This window comes from Apostichopus japonicus, chromosome 1, assembly GCF_037975245.1.
Source record: "Apostichopus japonicus isolate 1M-3 chromosome 1, ASM3797524v1, whole genome shotgun sequence".
Lineage (NCBI taxonomy): Eukaryota > Metazoa > Echinodermata > Holothuroidea > Aspidochirotida > Stichopodidae > Apostichopus > Apostichopus japonicus.
In genome coordinates this window covers 11,441,762-11,460,805 of record NC_092561.1, presented here as the reverse complement: position 1 = coordinate 11,460,805, position 19,044 = coordinate 11,441,762, and the positions used below count along the sequence as shown (strand labels likewise).

The window sequence follows — 19,044 nt, the reverse complement described above, 5'->3', positions numbered from 1 at the left end:
TAAGTACTTCACATATTATGGAGTTAGTTAAATTGGAAAGAAAATATTTATCCTTCAACATTTTTAACTGACCTTTGCACTTTGATGTGAATAGAGTCGTTTGGTAACTTGCTGTAACCAGGCAAATATCGTATGCAGTCAACTTGGCGTGTGTGTATAGGATGCCATACCTTGTACACATCTATCTCAAGATAGGTAACCTCTGCAGTCCTCATATTTAGCATATGGCTTCCCCATACTTAGTACAAGGACCCTATTGTTTGGGTGAAGGTCAGGGTCACTTGGGATCAGCAGAGGGCAAAATGTGAACATCTCAGAAATACTGTATCTCCAGATCCTGAACATCAAAGGATCTCATATATTGCATGGTAGGATAGCCTTATATAATGTAAAGTTTCTACACAATTTGGGTGTAGGTTAGAGTCATTCCAGGTCACCAGGGGTCAAAACTTGAATCCTTGTAAACACAATGTCTCCAGATAGGAAACTTTATTGGCTCATATTTGATATTGGATACAACAACTGAATTGTGTTGGGTGGAGATCAAAGGTCATTGAGGTCATCAAAGGTCACACTCTGTAAAGCCTGATAAACACAGACCCTGTAAACACGATATCCCAAGATAGGTTACATCACATTGCTCATATTTGGCATGTGTCTTTCTTATAGAGAGTACAAGAACCTATTATTTTGTGTGGAGGTCAAAGGTCATTTGGGGTCAGCAGAAGTCCAAATGTCAAAATATATCAAATGGATCTCATCAGGTTAACTATTGCAAATGCAAATTCAGCTCTTTGTTGTTAGAGTTAGCATGCAAAATATGTTACCAACAACAAACAACGTCCCTCTGTCTTTCTTTCGTGATTGTGGTATTATGTCACAAGATTCCCAGTCATCAACCATGTAAGCACTGACTCTGTTTAGATCTATACTGCTCTCCATCTGCAGTATGAACTTCAGCCAGAGTCAGCTTGCAGATTACTCTTGTGCTGCATATGAAATGTATTAAAAGGCAAGTGAACACTGGGAGGGGTTTCCCTCTGGTTTAGTTTGGAGGAAGAAAAACGAAGAAAATCTATGTATGATGAGTCATCTTATTTAGTTCAGATTTAGATGCTGGTGAGTCTTACCTTGATATTGTATTAAATTTCAGGATATAACAGGATACTGGTGAATGGTGTTTGACAAGTGAGCCATTGGTTCAATGTTCAAGTTTCATCCTTGCTGCTATAAAGATAGGTTTCTCAAACTGCAAACTTGACAGCCCTATAATTTAATTATTTTGACAGCAAGTATAACCCTGTTTTTTAAGGTCAATACCTAGGAGGCTCTTTTACACAAGGGTTGTAAGTTTTGTCATACTAAGCTCCTAGACACCTGGTTTCCATAGGGAAGACATATAGGCTATTGTCTTACTGTGGTCTAAACTACCAACACTTCCCTGGTCAAGTGATAGAAGGTGAACAATAACCAAGAAGTAGAGCATTACAGGTAAATGCTACCAATCTACTATGCTTGCTATTAAGTCTGTTAGATTTATCAGCAAGTAGGGCAGTAATTTTATGTTATGTTGGTTTGCTGAAAGAAGAACCATGTGAATTTGAAGGCAGTGCCTCCACAGTTAAATTTGTATCCATTGATCATGCTGGCTAAACACAGATAAATTATAAAGGTCATCCAAGCATTTCCAAAGAGCACTATGGAACCTCTTGAGGGCTTTATTCTTGCACAAAGCATGCAAAGGCTTCAATTGAGCCAAACTGGATTAGGAGATCAGGTCACAGAATCCCACAAACAGAAACAATTAAAATGCAAGTTTCAATTAGCTGCAAAATAGTTGCAAACTTGATACATTTTCTCACTTGAGGGATGGTATTCTAGGTAGTTTTCAGATGTGTCCTTGATATTGTATCAAGTGATTGATATCAATCAAGTGTCATCAATTGTTTTCTTTATCCCCCTAAATTGATCAAAGTGTACTTCAATAAAGTATGAAGAACTACTTTCCTCTCAAAAGTATTTAAATATGTATTCACAAAACATTTACTTTCACTGTAGAGTTTGAAGAAGCGATAATTGCCTTCACAACTACTACAACTTTCAAAATTCTGCTTTCCAATACTTGTTTCTATTTGAAATAAAAATGAATGTATCTTGTTGGACACTATGTCCTCCTTGTGATATTCCCTGGTTTCCACTGTGATTTAGTTACACCTGAAACTGAACCTTTACAGTAATTTAACATTGTAATTAGACAAAATTCCCTTTTTGCTTCTTTCATCAAATAAAGCCAGATGCAATAGCCCTTTTTCTACAGCTTGTTATAATTCCAATACAAAGTGTTTTGCCCACCAACATGCTATTTGCATTCACACGTCCGAGGAAACATAAGTCTCTTATTAATACATCATTTAGAGCAGTCATTTGGCCAGAATGGGAGTAGCTTTTAACTTGTTCACTTTCACATTCTCATATCCCCCCGCCCCCCTTCTTAATCTTTTGGATGTTATATGAACATTCCTCCTGAATACCACACCAGTATCAATCATGCAATGGACACATTCATCTATTCTAATATATTTTCATCATGTGAAAGGTCTTTTAAAGATGGCTCAATGATTTTAATATACCCCCACCCCCCCCCCCCTCTACATGTCTTCTCCTAAGACAGCCACATATCTGCAAAGAGATTCAGAATATTATACTTTGTGATTGGTTCCCAAATTGACCATGTATCACATATCAAAATTGCAATTGTGGATGATGTAATATGGCAGTGCCAAATCCATGTATAGCCTAATCACATACAATCACCATAACTCAGAAGAATGACCTCACTATATGGCAATTAAGGCATCACAATGATACAAGACCACCACTTGATTCAGAGGATGCGTGCCCCTGTAAACTATTATTTACGGACAAGCATCAAAACTCTGTATTTTAGACCCTCTTGGCCAGTAACCTTTCTGCAGATCGTCCATTCTAGTAGTGACATTAGCAGAGGCCCTGGTTCCATGCACTCAAATTTAAAGGATCTCTGTCACAGGCATCAGGCAACTTCTAAGGTTTAGAAGCAAAACTGCTGTTGAAACATGCTAATTGGTTGTGCCATTAAATCATAAATTTTAAGTAGCTTTTGGAAACCTATGTTAGATTTGTTTAAATGTTCTGTGCTTTATTAAAGCAGACATCAACCATTGAACCATCATCATTGACTTGAATGAAAAGAGACAAATACTACAAAGTAATTTTATTGGCATGTTTGTGTGAGATATATCCAAGTCTAAAGTAGCTGTCCAACTGTGTGTGATATATTCATAGTGTCACCAGGAAGTGTTAGTGTCTACTTTGTATGTCAATAGTTTGGTTATATTTAAAGGTGAAAGTAAATGTTGTTGTGATTTAAATCAGGATTGTGTTTAACGATGACATGGATTTATAAACTTTTCGCTAAGATTTTGAGTTTAACCATCACAATTTAAGGACATGCTAATCATTTCCAATTGCACACTTTTGAAAGGTAGATTTTCAATTTCAATTGTTTATGTTGTTTGATTTCCTTCTTTGCAGGGTTTCCTTTTATACTATGAACAAAAGGTAGCGAAAGACAATGTTTTGATCATAAGTTTACACCACCCAAGGTCACAGGTTAATCCAACAAGAAAGTTTAAAAAAAGCCCACATAAATTAGCAGTGTATTATGAGGTACTTTTATAGAATGTTCAACCTTGCATGTTGCATATGAACAATGCTGCTTGGTGCTGGGGGAGGTGAGGGGTGGGGGTGGGAAGACTTTTATTACCATCTCTATCATACATGTTAATGATTCTTGTTGGGTGTAAGTGACCTTTTATAAACTCTTTACCAAAAGGCATTAATAGAGATATAAAGAGAACTGTTTGACCTATTTAAGGACAGAGAGGGCTTGTACAATGCACTATGCAATAACTGTTCCCAATATCTCATTCTCCATTTACTGCTTACTCTATCCATATGTGGAAGTCTGTCTGTATGACATCTCAAGAGTGAAAGTTCTTTGTTCTAGTACATCTTCATCATCATCATCATCATTATATTCATCACAATTGTATCTTATAACCATTTATTGCACTCCCATTCACTCAAGCAGCTGGTGCAATATTCTGTAATAATTCCTCTCGCTCAATTAAAGGAATGTTTTTGTGAAAAATGGAATCCCGTCCTATCAGTCATACCATATTTTGTCTTTCTATCGCCCTAAGCCTTGCCCTGTGATGAAATTGAGTTTCTGTGATAAAGTGCTTGAAATGTTAGCCGTCCTGTCAGTAAATTTGATTCTAACTCTGACTTACGTCAAGATGTGACGTCAGTGCGGAACATTGGTCAGACTCGATCAGATCTCTCTCTAAGCTTGGCCTTGATACAATACACAGGAATGTGTACAGACTTCGCATATGTCCGTGATTAAAAAAATAGCTCAAATAACAAATATGTGAACAACACTTTATGAAGAAAACCGAGTAAGGGAATTCTGGAATGTTTTAACTCTTCAAAAGATTGCTAACTTGCAACTTCACCGAGAAATTTCCATCTTAATCACTATTTTACTTTCAGAACTTTCCTTGCTACAGTGTAGTTTGCTAATGATTCGTCCCAGCAGCCCCAAAAATGAAGTGCCTCGGTGACGTCACAGTCGCTCTTCGTTCTCCACTGTTCAAAATATATTAGATTAAGTTGGCATGAGGTTCAAAAATTCACTTCTCCTGAACTATGGGATGAAAAATCCCCTCATTAGGACTGTGGCGATGAAAAATTATGGAGTTTTTTACATATACCTAATAGAATGCTACTAAAAAATTCCTTAAAGGTGCATATAACTGATAGCTTATCCATGGCTTTAAAAGACTACTTTTGCTCCTTTCTTATATGCATATAGTTCTGGAATAGGTACTTATAAACACCTTGTGAATCTAGCACTACAAATTTAGGGTTCAGTCAGTGTCAATTACATACTAGCTGAACTTTGAAGTACAAAAACATCCTTTCAGTCACATAGCTTTTATATGTCTTACAGTATTTGCATAAATCACTTTGTCAAGAAAATTCACTGGTTCAGTTTCCATTGCCTTAAGATACATGTGTTACTTGTTGTATATTAATAAGTTCACATGGCATCCCTTAGCTTCATGTACAGGAATTCCTTTTTTCATTGAACTACACTTTCACCTGGAAATAACCTTGGTAACTACCTTGATATGATAACAATAATATGAAAGTTCAATATCTATGGTGATTCCAATGAGAAGAGAAATTTAATGGCATGATATGAGCAGTAATTCAAAGGGCAGACTAGCTATAATGACTAAGGCTCAACTCGGTTCAACTTATCACACAAGGCTCATCTGCCACAATTATTGGACTACAAAATTTAGTATGCAAAACATTACATTGCTCACAAAACTGGATACTTACATGTTCTGAAGTAAACATGCAATGAATTCCAATTTTTGGAAGGATAGATGATATTAGGTTAAGTGTCTGTAGCAACTTCTTGTAGTATTTATAAAACTTTAGATCAACAGTTTGCCTTTCTTTAAACAGTATTTTTTAAATTTCTATTGGCAGTGTCTCCAATCGTTGACCACATCATTGGGAGATGTAGGCCCATCTCTGGTGCAGCCTATCTGCTTCTTCTCAATATTTCCAACTTTGCATCACACTACCCAACATGAGATCAACTTGTGTGTCACCTGGGTTCTGTTCTGTGTAACCATGGTGATTATTAATATTGGTGTGATTACATGTCATCACCTTGTATGACTGTTTAACAAGATGTCAGAAAACCTGGATTTCTCTTGAGGATGTCTTGAAGCCAAAGTGAGTACTTTGAAAGGTCTGACAGTTACTGAATGTACTTTTAATCAATTCATTAGTTCTACCTGTGACCTCAAAGAATGGTGTTAGTTGCCTGAGTGTATGTTTAATCATTCCCATTAATTCAATAACAGTTTAACTTGAGACCTGTGCTTGACTATGCCAGGGTTGTGTGGTGTCCTGTATAAGTAAAGCTGCAAATCTCCCGATGGTCTGCATTAATGCAGAGACACATAGTTTTAACTACTTCAACTTGTCTGATACAAAAAGGAAAGGTTTCTTCAGTTTTGGTAGGAAAACATTTGACATTTAAATGCAGTCATCACTGCTAGCTACTTCACATTATTTGGAAAAATAACACTTCATCTTCTTCACATTTCTGTCCTCTCAAACATCAAATAATATCCTCAATCTTGTCTTATAATCTTGCAAGAATGGGGAACCAAATAAAAATACAAATATCAAACTCACTACTTTGGGGAGTTTCACTTCTGCTACAAGGAATTCTGGGTAGCCTGTCTTAGGTTCTTGTATGATCACACACTCAGGTTCTTCAGGTGTCTTGTCCGCCTCTCTGAGGGCCGCAGAGGATACCTCACTGGGTAGTTCAGATATCAGAGACTTTGTCTGCCTTTCATCTACAGCAGCTGCTGCCTCCTGGCTCATCTCAAGGATTCTTGGTTTGGATTTGGCTCGAATATGATGTTCATGCAGATTTCCAAGACATTTTCGGTTCTTAAGTTGTGTCCAGTCTGGTGGTTAAGGGTTTATAAATTTGAGTGATAAACCTTTCAATTTCGATAACACTGTACCCCTTTTGGAATAAACCAACAGGGTCAGAGAGAAATTTAAGCACAAGCATGACATCACACATAACCACTTTCAACGGACATGGACAATTTAACCACCAATCCACCATGACACCTTCACCACCAAGATATATCCTTAAGAAGAAATTAAACTTCAGGAATGCTCCTTTAAGGCTTCTGGACGGTTGCTCCTTTAAGGCTTGCTGGATGGTTGCTGTATACATATCAAACTTTCATTAAGCTGATAGCAAGTAAGATGTGAGTTCAGTATTAACAGATATTGGCAGAATTAAACCACTTTGACATCACAGCGACCAAATTTACTGATCTAGAAGTCTAAAATCTAACACTGTCGAGATATACTTGTAATTTTCTTATCCAATAACATGTTACATGAACAGCTAATGCACTGCTTTATCTCTTTTATTTGTTGGGCAAACAACCTCAGCTTCTGTCCCTTGACATGCCTGTTTTCTTTCTCATGCAACAGAGGTTCTTCCAAAGTGTGTTTTTCATACAGAAGCTCAGGCCCATTCATAATCTCATGATACCATCTTCACATCGGTTACAAGAATCGATTGATGATGCTTGAGCAATCTAGGAAAGTTGCTAAGCGTGTAATCGGTGTTCACTTACCTTTGTTAGAGTGCTTGTATCATAAGAGGGTCTGCATAAAGTGAAAGAAATCATGCAAGACCCAACACACCCCTTGTTTGAGCACTACATTTACAACCGCTCTGGACTGCATTTATGCCCACAACGTACACTTAAGGCCTGCTACAGATACTCATTTGTGCCTAATTCTATCCATATATTTAATTCACAAGTGAGAAGATAAGTTTCTTATTTGTAGGACTTGCTGTATATATATGTTTGTATTACTGTATGTGTATCGCAGTCTATTGATACTTATACTATTGTTTTCTCTTTGCGTTTATGACCTGTGTAAGCCAAATTTCCAATTGTGGACAATAAATTCAAGTCAATTCAATAATTCCCTGCTCTTCTTGTCTCTTTAGTTTCTGAGAACAACAACCACTAACTGATGTTCTTGCCAACAGAATAAAATGTCTAGAAAGGAATGATATATGATTAAATGTGATACAAAGTCAACCAAACTGATCCTTTTTATTGTTCTGCACCACTGAAATTTCTTAAGTTTTACAGATTAGACAGTTCATACTTCTATCAACATTGTGAATGCACAGCAGCTTATATCAAACCATGTCTGACCTAAAAGCTTTGGACATTAAAAAGAGCTACTAGAATAATTTGTTATTATAGTGTAACTTATGAAAAGGGTTTCCATTCAAAATGACTTCAGTCAATGTGGAATACTGCTGTTAATCTTAGTTCTTGGTTGATGCTCATTAAAAAATCACTATTCACTCAAACCTGCAAACAAACTCAATGTTTGAAGGTACAGTATGTTTATAGCAAATTTATATTATAAACATGTTTTTACAATTGCTCAATGAAATATTAACTTTAGTTAAAATTAACAAACCACTTACTCCTCTCTAACATGATGCCAAACTTATTCTCCAGTCCCTCGTAGAGAACTGACATGAAGAATCCATGGAAGATGTTACTCTTGATAATCTTGGCCATAAACTCATCACTGATCATCACATCATAGGCAGTACAACCCTTACCAGCTGCAAAAAGACATTAAAAAATAGGCAAGAATTTATCACCAACATCTAAAAGACATACTGTTTATATGCATGCCTCATACAACAACTACACAACAATAAAAGTACTGAAACATATTTTTGTGCTAAATTATAACACTTAATGTAGGGTCAACTAGATGATTGCAGAAGCAATTTCCAAATCTACAGAAAGTAGTTCAGATATCCAATCATCTTAAATGGTATATTGTGGTATATTTTGGTAAAAAAATATTTACTCTGGTTGAATTACCTCAATTTTTGTTGAGGATATGTCTTTAAGAAAGAAAAAGAAATAATGTTTATTAATAAGTAATATATAACAGGTAGAGGGCCTGACTTATTGATCCTAGTAGAATCTTCTTCAAAGGCAAACTGAAACAAAACAGACTGAATTATATAGACAGGTGGACTGACAACTTAACTGGAACATTGAATGGAGTAAAATTAAAAAAAGGTTGTAATGAGAGGAAGTGAGAGGCAACAGGGCTGCAGGAGATGAACTGTGCAGAGATGAAGACGATGCCGAGGCGCTGTATTTGCAATATTTCCCTCCTACGGCAAACTGAATCAGAGCTGTTACCTAAAATTGCTTTGTTAAAACCATGTTGGATATAAAGTGGGTTGGAATGTTGAAGTGTTGCCCAACTGGAGGTTTGTTTTTAAGTGTTGACTTGTGATCTGTGGCTATAGAATTGTTTCTTGAGTTGTCTTGGTTTCATCTACATATTGTCCTTGACAGCCTCTACATATCAAAAATTTGATATGTGGACCTTAGGTACCATACACACACCGGTAGTAATCTAAAATTTGAAAGTACTGAACAGAGGAAGAGCTAGAACTTAATGGTGGGACAGAAGCTTGCACAAGCAAACCTCACAGGTAATGGGATGCATCTGCAGGCAATGATCGGATGTCAGGAATACCTCATTGACCTGAGGTGTAGCGCATATGAAGATGGTTGCTTGAAGGATGGAGATTGTGATGGAATGTAACAGATAGGGAAAACTTTATTTTGTCAGTTCTCTTGTGACTTTCCTGCAGGACAAAGGTTCTTGAGATGGAGAGAACTCTTTGAATGACTTGTAAACTCTCTTGACACTTTGTCCATAGAGATGAGGTTCTATTTCAAGTTCTGTGCATGGTGAATGGAAATTGGGATTATTACCACAAATGAAGCAAAGAGGTAGAGCTTGACTGAATAGGCATATGTCGGTTGCTCCCACCCAGAGAAATAATACGTAAGTAAAGATAAGTTAACCTGCAAAAAAGAAATGCTGAAATCCTTTCAAAAAACTCTTCAGAGTAGTGTATGTTAGTCTGCCAGTTTTCTTTAAGGCATTCTCATTTCTTTTCTTTAAGGCCTTCTCATTTCAGCCTGACATGAATTATCCTGTAATGTCTCCTATGAAAAGTTTCATTGTCCCACATTTTTTTTCCAGTTGGTAACACAAATACATCAAAAGGCCACACAAATTATTATGAAGATATCACTATGTAATAGATGCTGAACGCAAAGCAATGATGCAATGATCAAAAGAAAAAGATAAAATTCTTGAAAAGCAGAAAACTTCCTTTCCTTTGAATGATTCCTGATCAGGCCTAATGGAGCTCAGCTTCAAAATATAAAGAAAATAAAAAATTATGAGAAAGACATGAGATGTAAATTATGCGGGTGTATATGTTTGCCTCTGAGGGCATAATTATCTAATACTGTGCTGTGGCAAAGTGGATAAAGGCGGTTGCATTTGAAGCAAAGAGGCTAAGCATTCGGGAGGTTCCGGGTTCAATACCCGGCCGGGTCATAGTAAGGTGGGTTTTTCATCCAAGAGCAATCTACAGTTTCCCATCTGAAATGACTTTCTAAATTGAAAAGATTCCAAATTTGAGTTAAAATGTTGAATTGGAAGCCACCTGACGTGTAAGTTGTAATCTATAAGCTTTTGCGGGCTTCTCCCACATTTGTGATCGCTTAAGAATCATTAAAATAACTGCTGATAAGTATTATTATTATAATCTGTCACAAACCAATTCATTTAAGGATGAATATTTCTTACATTTGTCAAGTTCAGCATGAGGTTCACCGATGCTCATTGGAATACGATAATCAGGTACTTCGTCATCTAGCAGTTGCACCAGCTCTTCTTCTGTAATATCTTTTGGTGATGGCATCTTCAAATTGAAAAAAAAATGTGAACATTCCAAGAGAAAGCATTTATAAATGAGTACTTTTAACTTGCATTATGCATTGGGTGGTAACTTTGCATCATTCTAATTTCTAACCAAGTCATGCAATATTCCCACATAAATGGAAAATGCTAAGTTGAACTAAAAGATCAATATGATTACATAGATATAAATGTTCACTATAAATATGTAATAGTGAGATATAAAGGCTTTAGTCCAGTACAGACAAATTTGTGTCACATGGATTTAATGTATAGCTTTATTGACTCATTTGCTGATAATGCAGTTTATATCCCAAATTCCATTTCTTTGCAATTTTCGGTGGACTAAAAATATATCTTATCTTATAATATATCTTTTCATTCAAGCTTGCAAAACAGAGAGGGCTCTACAATATATAATTACTAATTGAAAGAGAGCCACAAGATGAAACAAGACACATTGTTATGTCTCAAAAAGTTTGGTGTTTGTCTGTTACATATCTAATTGCAACACTGTACTGTTACCTAATATTCTCAGATTATTCAGGTTAGGTGCAGTAGAAATTAAGATTTTAATTTATTACTTCTATTGTTTATTTAAAAATATGCTAAATCAGATAAAGAAAAATAAAACAAAGGTTGAAAGCAAGATTCAAATACTACCTACTTTTTCAAGCTTTTTTAAAGGACTTGATAATTTCCAACATAAAAACCCAAATTATCATCATTAACCAACATTGGAGAAACACTATTGGAAAATGGAGGTCAACATTCCCAAGCAATTAAGCAAGGTTTCACTCAGTCACTAATTGGAAACTGAAGAAGATCAGCATTTATGGAGAGTTTCCATGCTCTTTTTATGTGCAATTGAATTTCTTAATTTGCTTCATTTTTGTTAACCTTAATTGACATATGTTTGCAAAGTTGCACAGAGAGTTACCAGAAACATTGCTACCTTGATATCAGTCTTGAAATATTAATGGATTTACTGACTGTTGTTGTTATGACAAGGCATAATTTGGCAGCTTCCTTGGCTGTCCTTAAATGATGTGAAGGCTTTGATACATTACAAAAAAATAGAATTTTCCATACTTATTGCAGGAGAGTTGTCTAAATTGATCATTTTAATTATTACAGTATCAGTTGAGTTTGTGTTCATGTGACTTCCTTCCACATAAATCTTAATCATTCCAATTCCATGTGCAACCTTGCTGAAAAGCCAATTAGGTAAAGGTCACTTTTGTATCTATAGATCAATTTGAAGACAAAATTTACCTGAGAAGTTTTACAAATATTAACGAATATTTTTTCTCCTTTATTGTCCTTCGTCTTTACACAAACACCTGGTTCTGGTTTAACAATAGTGAACTGAGGTTTATCTTCAGTTTGATCAGGAAAAAGATTCATCTCTCCTGAGCCAGGAGACTGAAAATAAGAAAAAGAAAAATCCATCACAATAGATTGTGTATTATGAACCACACTACGATTACACAAAACTAATTGAAACATAGCTGAATTTGAAGATCAGTAACCGGTCTTTGTGTTATGACCAAGTGCATTTGCAACATTGCTGTCTCCCCAACCCCCACGTCCTCCCAAAAACTTCACCCTGGATGTAAATAATATTGAAACAGATACAATGCAGATTTGCTCAAGCAACACACTTAAGGCTTACAGTCTTAAACCAGACTGGTTTATTCTGGTGAATAAGATTTATTTGAATATTTTACAGCAAACATCTTCAAATGTTTCAGACAGGTTCTTTCCTTTCCCATCTAACATTGTGTTTCTGCTACTGTATATCTCTAACTCTCTGGTTCACATTCACTATTAAGTGTACTGATGGAACTGCTCACAAAGATCCACTATGATATCTAGCCTTAATTTGAAGATAAATTGATCAATGTAATGTGTGAAAAGTCTACATACTCACTGTAGGTTCAACATGGCTGGTGCATACAATGTTTCAATTTACTGAGCATGCAGTATAAAACTAGGCCTATGCCAGATGTGACAAGACACATCATGAATATACATCATTCCTTCTTTCATTTAAAAAACCAACAACTTCATAATAGAACCACAATTTCTGTCAATCCTACAAATGATTGAAAACAATCAACCACAATTCTTTTTCTGGAAAATTTCTAGCTAAAAAACTAAGGCAAGGTTGTAAAAAAACAGATAAAAATCTTATCCCATTACACCACCAAAACTACTGCCCAAGTTTTATCAGTTATATGGCCTAGGCCTTCAATAGCCTAATTGTTTTATTTAAAAAAATAAATTCTCCTTCTGGCAATTACAATTTGACAGTTTGTGATAAATTATGTAATTATGAAGTATGGACCGATATAATCAACATTCCACATTTTATTCCATTTTAAGTTAAAAAATGACCAGTTTTTATTTTACAAAACAGAAAAATGGAAGACAAATGAAGGGAAAAAAACGATGGAAAAGATCGCATCATTTGGCATCCAAGCCCTCTGAGATAAGCAAAAATTTCTCCAGTTCATGGTGCAAAGATGCACTTGAACTGTTTTTGAGACTATCACGTAATATTAAAACAATCATTTGATCACAAAATGTTATGCTTTGAGACAATCTATGAATTTTGTGGGAAGCTAACATCTCTGATACTGCAAAGGCCTTTTCATGTTCTCTCCACATTGAGAGTTGGTAATGTAAAATGTGTATTCATACCAAAGTAATTTCTTCATTGCAAACTTGCGTAAAGTTTCGCGTTAAAACCTGCTAACTGGTAATCAATTGCCTGATTCAAGTCACAAATTGCAATGTCGTTTGTAAACAAACAAATTGACAAACTCTTTCTTGTGATTATGATGTACAGTAGGAATCTTCATAGAACACAAGTAATCAATTTTTGACAAATTAACTAAAAATAGGTGAAATAACATTATTCAACACATCAATAAGGTGATCAACCATCCCAACTTCTTTATTGCCGTTAGAATAATCAAGATTTAGCCATTTTTATGTAAGCCCTTCTGGCCAAATGCACTGGCTACACAGCTAGAGAAATTGCACACACCTCTGTGGTTTCATCATAACAGTGTACTGGTAAAATTTTCGAATTTCAAGGAATGAAATACTTTAACTTAAGGCTATAGGAAACTGTGCACAGTACCTGTAATTGGGTAGTGCAATGTTCTAACTAGTACGAGAAATTTTTCTAAAAAGCCTTTATAGAAATGGCAAAATTACAACAGTGAAACAAGAAAACATCAATTATGATGGAATATTCCACCCATTTAGGGGAATTATACTACTGTAAACTTCAACACATGCTTTGAGCAGTTTGACTCCAAACGTGTTACAAGTATGATTATTAACATATTTTGCGGTATCTGGTAAAACTCTTGATGAAATCACATAGCGGAATGATTGAACTCAATCTCTGACAAAATTAGCGAGATCGTCATCATTAATGCCCTTACTATTGCGAATTTACGGTATATCATCGTGCAAATAGTACCTGTACTGGTTGACATAGCCTAGCCTTTAAAGTTTAAGTAGCCTACTGGCTACAGTAGCTTAAAATTCATGAAAAAAATACACCATTGATTTCTCACATTCAAAAGCAACTGCTGAAGAAAGGAATCTTCCTCTGCATGAAGCAAAGTTTTATCAGTCATTCTCGACTTCAAATACAACGCTCGTCAAGGTGCAAAATGAAATTTACTAACTAGCGGACAAATTAACGGATGTCAGAGTAGCCTAGGTAGAATACGACAAAATCATTACTCCATCCTTGGCTGCCGCGAAACTTCAGCCGTCATCAATGAAAAAATTATCGCACGCCGAGATTATATGATTAAATGTGTATACAATAGATATGATCATTTCCTTGCAATGAAAGGTAAATAGGGAGTTACATGTTCTTAAAAAATACAATGTACACATATCAGTTGAATTCCTTTCAGTGAACCGGTCACCAGAATTGGTCTCATCTCGGTGTGAGTGACGACGGTTTGAATGGAAGTTAGTTGCTTTTTGACATTTGTTAATTGGTGACCATTCATCTTAATTCCTGACCGTATATGGGTGCAATACTGCTGACTGTAAGAACAATCCACTGATTTCAACTGCGCCATATCGGTGTTTGCAACTCCCCATCATGATGATTTAGATTTTAACCTAGAAGTTAAAGTTGACTAGTGCTTTCACAAAGTCATCATAACTCGAATTGCAGAACAGTAATTAACGTTCAACGTACTTACAATATTTTTGGACGTAACCAACACAATTAACTGCTGGGAGGGTAGGGTTCAAGAGATCCCCCCCCCCTCGCCACAACCATCAGACCCACCCCCATCCCATTTTGTGACAGAAATAAGCTACACTTGGGTGTGACCACAAGCGGTAATTCACACCACAGAACATTGACCAGAATAGCTACACCTCCCCTCCTCTCCCATCTAGCCACTCAATACAGAACCTGTTGGGGTTTCTGAACTAGGACGGTCATATTCCAGATCAATTAGCACTTGCAAGTTCTATCACCATGATTACCAAATTAGGCGTCAGTGCACCAAGATATTTGTATAAACAGCCTGTATCTTTTCAGAGATTTCTCTGACGTCACCCAATGAAAATGAACAACAAAGTCACGTGATTTAGAGGAACCAATGATATATGTTGTCATGTACACAATCTTTTAGAATTCCACCTAGGCCTATGGATGCAAGTTCCACAGAGTATGGTACAATACTGTGTGTAGCCTACGCTAACGTTAGTGCTTTAGTTAAGTTGAACCTGTGTACGAAAACACATATGCGGTCTAACGCCGTACTAATTTCACATAGAAATCTGCAATCAAGCGAAGGTAACTTAATCCGAAGTGTGGAAATCTGATTTAGCCAACCCGAAGGAAAAGGCCTTCCACTTAAAAAAAACAAGACATTTTGCTTGTCCGTGATTCCTTAAACAAATCGAAAGATGTATCACCGTGACACCAGGTAACTACAGTGTTGTCTGTTGGCCTTACTACCCTTAGTTAGCCGACAGCCTACAGTAGCCTAAGCTAGACATACAGTAGCCTAACGTTAACCTTGGACTGAAACTAGTAAAGGTGACTTAAGTTGTTGTAGCCTCCGTCTGTTACAGTGTTAGGACTTGTGGAATCTAGAACGCAGGGTCTACTATCACAAACCATTCTGCAGCGACCTAATGTTATGCCTCAATTTAGGACCACAAATGTCAAATAATGTGGCTAGGCCTAGTCTAGGCCTACATTAGTAGTAGGATGGTGACTTCGAAGTTCGGCCACTTAAGACTTAAAACACCCCAAAACTAAATCTTCTGGTCTAAATCACCAGAAAATATACTTCATATGGTGGGAGAATTTTGTTATAGTACGATACACGGCCAAACTTTCTTTCCTGCAAACTGTTTTCACGTTGTTTTCCAAGAAGATTCTTCGTGATTGTGGAACTGGTATTCCTTGCTAGAGTATTGCGAAGTTCGGACACGCAACCCACAGTGTGGCGCTGGTGATAAAATTGGTGGCGCAGTTGCTTTTTCAGTAATATAACAGACTTCATAGATCTCCGTCATTTTATTGACTAATATGTAAGTAATTTCTTGCACACGGGCCATTTTGGAGAGAAAATAACTGTAGCTTCGTACTTTTTGGTGAAATTTGGCTCTTCCTGTCAGTTGTCTTTTTAAAATCGTGTATTTCTTAGGGTGGCCGATCTTCGCAGTATGCCGAACTTCGCACTACTGACTATACATACAGTACTGATTTCGCTTAACTCCCGTTAAAATTCGTTAATTAGGAAAATAACCGAATTTCCACGTTTTGTCATCGAAATTCCCCGATTTTTATCGAAATTCCCCGAATTTTAACGATTGGTTATTTCAGTCATTTCCTTCATGGAATTTTTAACGATACGTTGAAATTCTTTTTTAAACGAAATAGAAGGTCAATGTGTGGTTACGCAAAACGTCGGAAAACGAGCAACTTCGTTTATTAGTATTGATTAGACTTTGGAACAGTCGTTTGAAGGCAGGAATTTTCTCAAGAGCATTCCTGTACTTGCATGAGTAGTGACACTCAAAGAAACATGTAGTGAAACTGACGGGGGACATTTTCTAACTGTGAACCCCAAACACAGTGACATAAGTCTTAACTTCGCCAGGATCTAAGAGAGATTGCAGTCAAAGCTATGTACCACGAGGCACCCTTCCAGATAAATTAGAGTGCTGTTTAACCATTTAAATAACAATGAATGGACATATAAACTTGGTTTACTTGCAGATTACGAAAAATAGTTATTTTTTAGAGATGTAAATTTGGTTTTTTATTAGAGTTGGAGTATGAAACTTTGTTTCTGAGCGAAAACATGTAACTTGAAGCAAAATAAAGATGCCCCGCCCATTCTGCGAGGACGCTTCCATTTTTCAAAAAGGCGTTTTCTCTTTTTATTTTTTCTATTTTGTTTACTTTTAAACATGAAAATTATTTTAAAATATGTAAAGAACTTAGTAATGTACTGCAAACTATCTATAAAAACAGAAAAACGATGTTTTAGGCATGAATAATGTGTTTAATATAACTAAAGTAGTAGGCCAATAGTCATGAGCTCATGATGATAGTGTCGTCAATTCGTTTTCTCAGTTTATATTTGCGACATATCACCGTGTACATCGATCAATGGCATGGTGAAAACCCCGTATGAAAATATGTTGACCCCAAAAGACGCAAATGGCCGTTCTAGAAAGTAGCGTCATAACATTAACAACACAAGGCCAGTTTGCTCTCTCAGGTCCGCACGTGTACAGCCATTTTTTCACACATGATATTATGCTGTGCATGCATTGCGGGCGCGATTGCGGCAAACATAAAAGAAAATGAATGAAACTGAAAAACTTACGATATTTTTTCACAAATATTGATGCTTAGATAAGTGCTTCCTCACAATCAACGAGCCGCCCTAAAATTCGCTCCGCTTACGGAAAAACTTCTATGTATATAACAAATGGAAAAACCCGAGTTTTTACACACATAATTCCCACTGACATTGGTCACAGAACATAAGTAGGTCATTGACATTCGAACTTGGCAACTTGCCCAAGTTCATCGCACCATGGGAATGACACAACACATTGAACATGATGTTATATTCTCCCGCCATCTGGACGCCGAGTGTAATATGCAAATTATGAATGGTACTGCGCAGCGTGGTTAAATCTTAACCTATTGCGACACAAATTTTGGGAAGCTGTTGTTTGAAGTAACTTTTGTATCAAATGTAAGGTACTGTATCATGTATGTGACACAAGAGAAAGAAAATGAAATCGGAGGCTGCTCGAACCAGTTTCAGCTTGATTTTTACAACCCATCGCACAACACGTGCGTGCGTAATTTGTTTTCTTAACATGACTTTTAATGAGTAAGTAGGAAAGGTGTTTAAGTTTGCTAATTTATGCGAGTTTTTGTTTAAAATCTTGTGATTGATAGACAAATATATTGTTTTTTTGTCTTCAAAAGTTACGACGTTGCCGAAGGCCGAGTTATATAAATTCAGTGATCTGAACTTCTGAAGACCACGAATACTGATCATGTGTTAGGCAATTATTATTACACGAAAGGTTCGCAATATTATTGGGCCTAATTAGTAATTAACATACATTGATCGTTGTCTTGCTGCCAGAATTGCTACCTGCTGGAAAAGAAAACCTTAATTATTGTACTCATATCGTCCTATTTTCATTAAAATTCCAGTAACGGTGCGTCGAAAAAGCCGCGATCGGGAAACAGCGTTTAAACGTTTAACCGACCGGTAGGCGATACGGTGAAAGGGTTAGCGAAATATCTGATAGGTCACACCCTTATTTAAACACACACAACAAAACGCCCTTATTCAATGAAAATATACTGAAAACCATATCGTAAAATCACAAAATCGCTTATAACTCGAAAACGGAAGGAGACATCGACTTTTGTCGGCTGTATAGGGATTTCCTAAACCGAATTTTGATGCGCTCTATCCACCTGTGTCATTTATGAGCTTCTCTGACGTAAGCTGCAGTACGTAATTTCTCTGTACCAGTTCCGCGAAATTTATTTACGCAGTAAACATCGTTCATTATGTTTTCTTTCACAACGAATATTCAAAGTTGTGCTCCACACGCTTCACAGATATTGTTTTATGTCGTTCATTTTCAATTCTACTTTAAAATTACATTTTCGAACGATGCATTGCATGGCTTATCAAGCATTCCTGATTAGTAAAACTAAGGAAGGATATTCAAATATATATTATTTTCATTTGACATGATTTTATGAGTTGTTCCACTTGAAAAACGATGATAAAACCGAAAAACAAAACATTTACTTCTCATGTGACGCATACCGGGAGACTCATAAAAACTCCCCCTACTCATTAAAATAAACTTATACATGCCGTCAGGCCAGTTGAAAGCCGTCAGGCCAGTTGAAAGCCCTCCCCAGTAATGTTTGATCAGCTCTTCCCAATATACAATACTCAAATAAGCAATGAAAATATA

The 19,044-nt window shown here is 36.3% G+C and overlaps 2 protein-coding genes across 5 annotated transcripts in view; one reads left to right on the top strand and one right to left on the bottom strand.

Moving 5' to 3' along the window:
- Positions 1-14,325, bottom strand: part of LOC139967557 (PIH1 domain-containing protein 1-like) — a 49,136-nt gene extending 34,811 nt beyond the window's left edge. Inside the window, exons 1-5 of one of the 2 annotated variants that reach the window (XM_071971486.1) lie at positions 14,103-14,325; positions 11,782-11,931; positions 10,396-10,510; positions 8,180-8,323; positions 6,328-6,608 (exon numbers count right to left, since the gene is read on the bottom strand). In XM_071971486.1, the coding sequence (XP_071827587.1) occupies positions 6,328-6,608; positions 8,180-8,323; positions 10,396-10,510; positions 11,782-11,931; positions 14,103-14,165 (753 nt within the window). In that variant the 5' untranslated portion in view covers positions 14,166-14,325. The remainder of the gene's footprint in view (positions 1-6,327; positions 6,609-8,179; positions 8,324-10,395; positions 10,511-11,781; positions 11,932-14,102) is intronic. The other variant, XM_071971476.1, reaches the window with a different exon arrangement.
- Positions 14,326-15,210: 885 nt separating this feature from the next.
- The window catches only part of LOC139967534 (tubby-related protein 3-like), a 54,108-nt gene continuing 50,274 nt past the window's right edge, over positions 15,211-19,044 (top strand). For all 3 annotated transcript variants that reach the window (XR_011793026.1, XR_011793025.1, XM_071971440.1), the window contains exon 1: positions 15,211-15,488. Coding sequence is in view for 1 of the 3 variants with exons in the window: in XM_071971440.1 (XP_071827541.1) it covers positions 15,469-15,488 (20 nt within the window). In the remaining 2 variants the exon portion in view is untranslated. The remainder of the gene's footprint in view (positions 15,489-19,044) is intronic.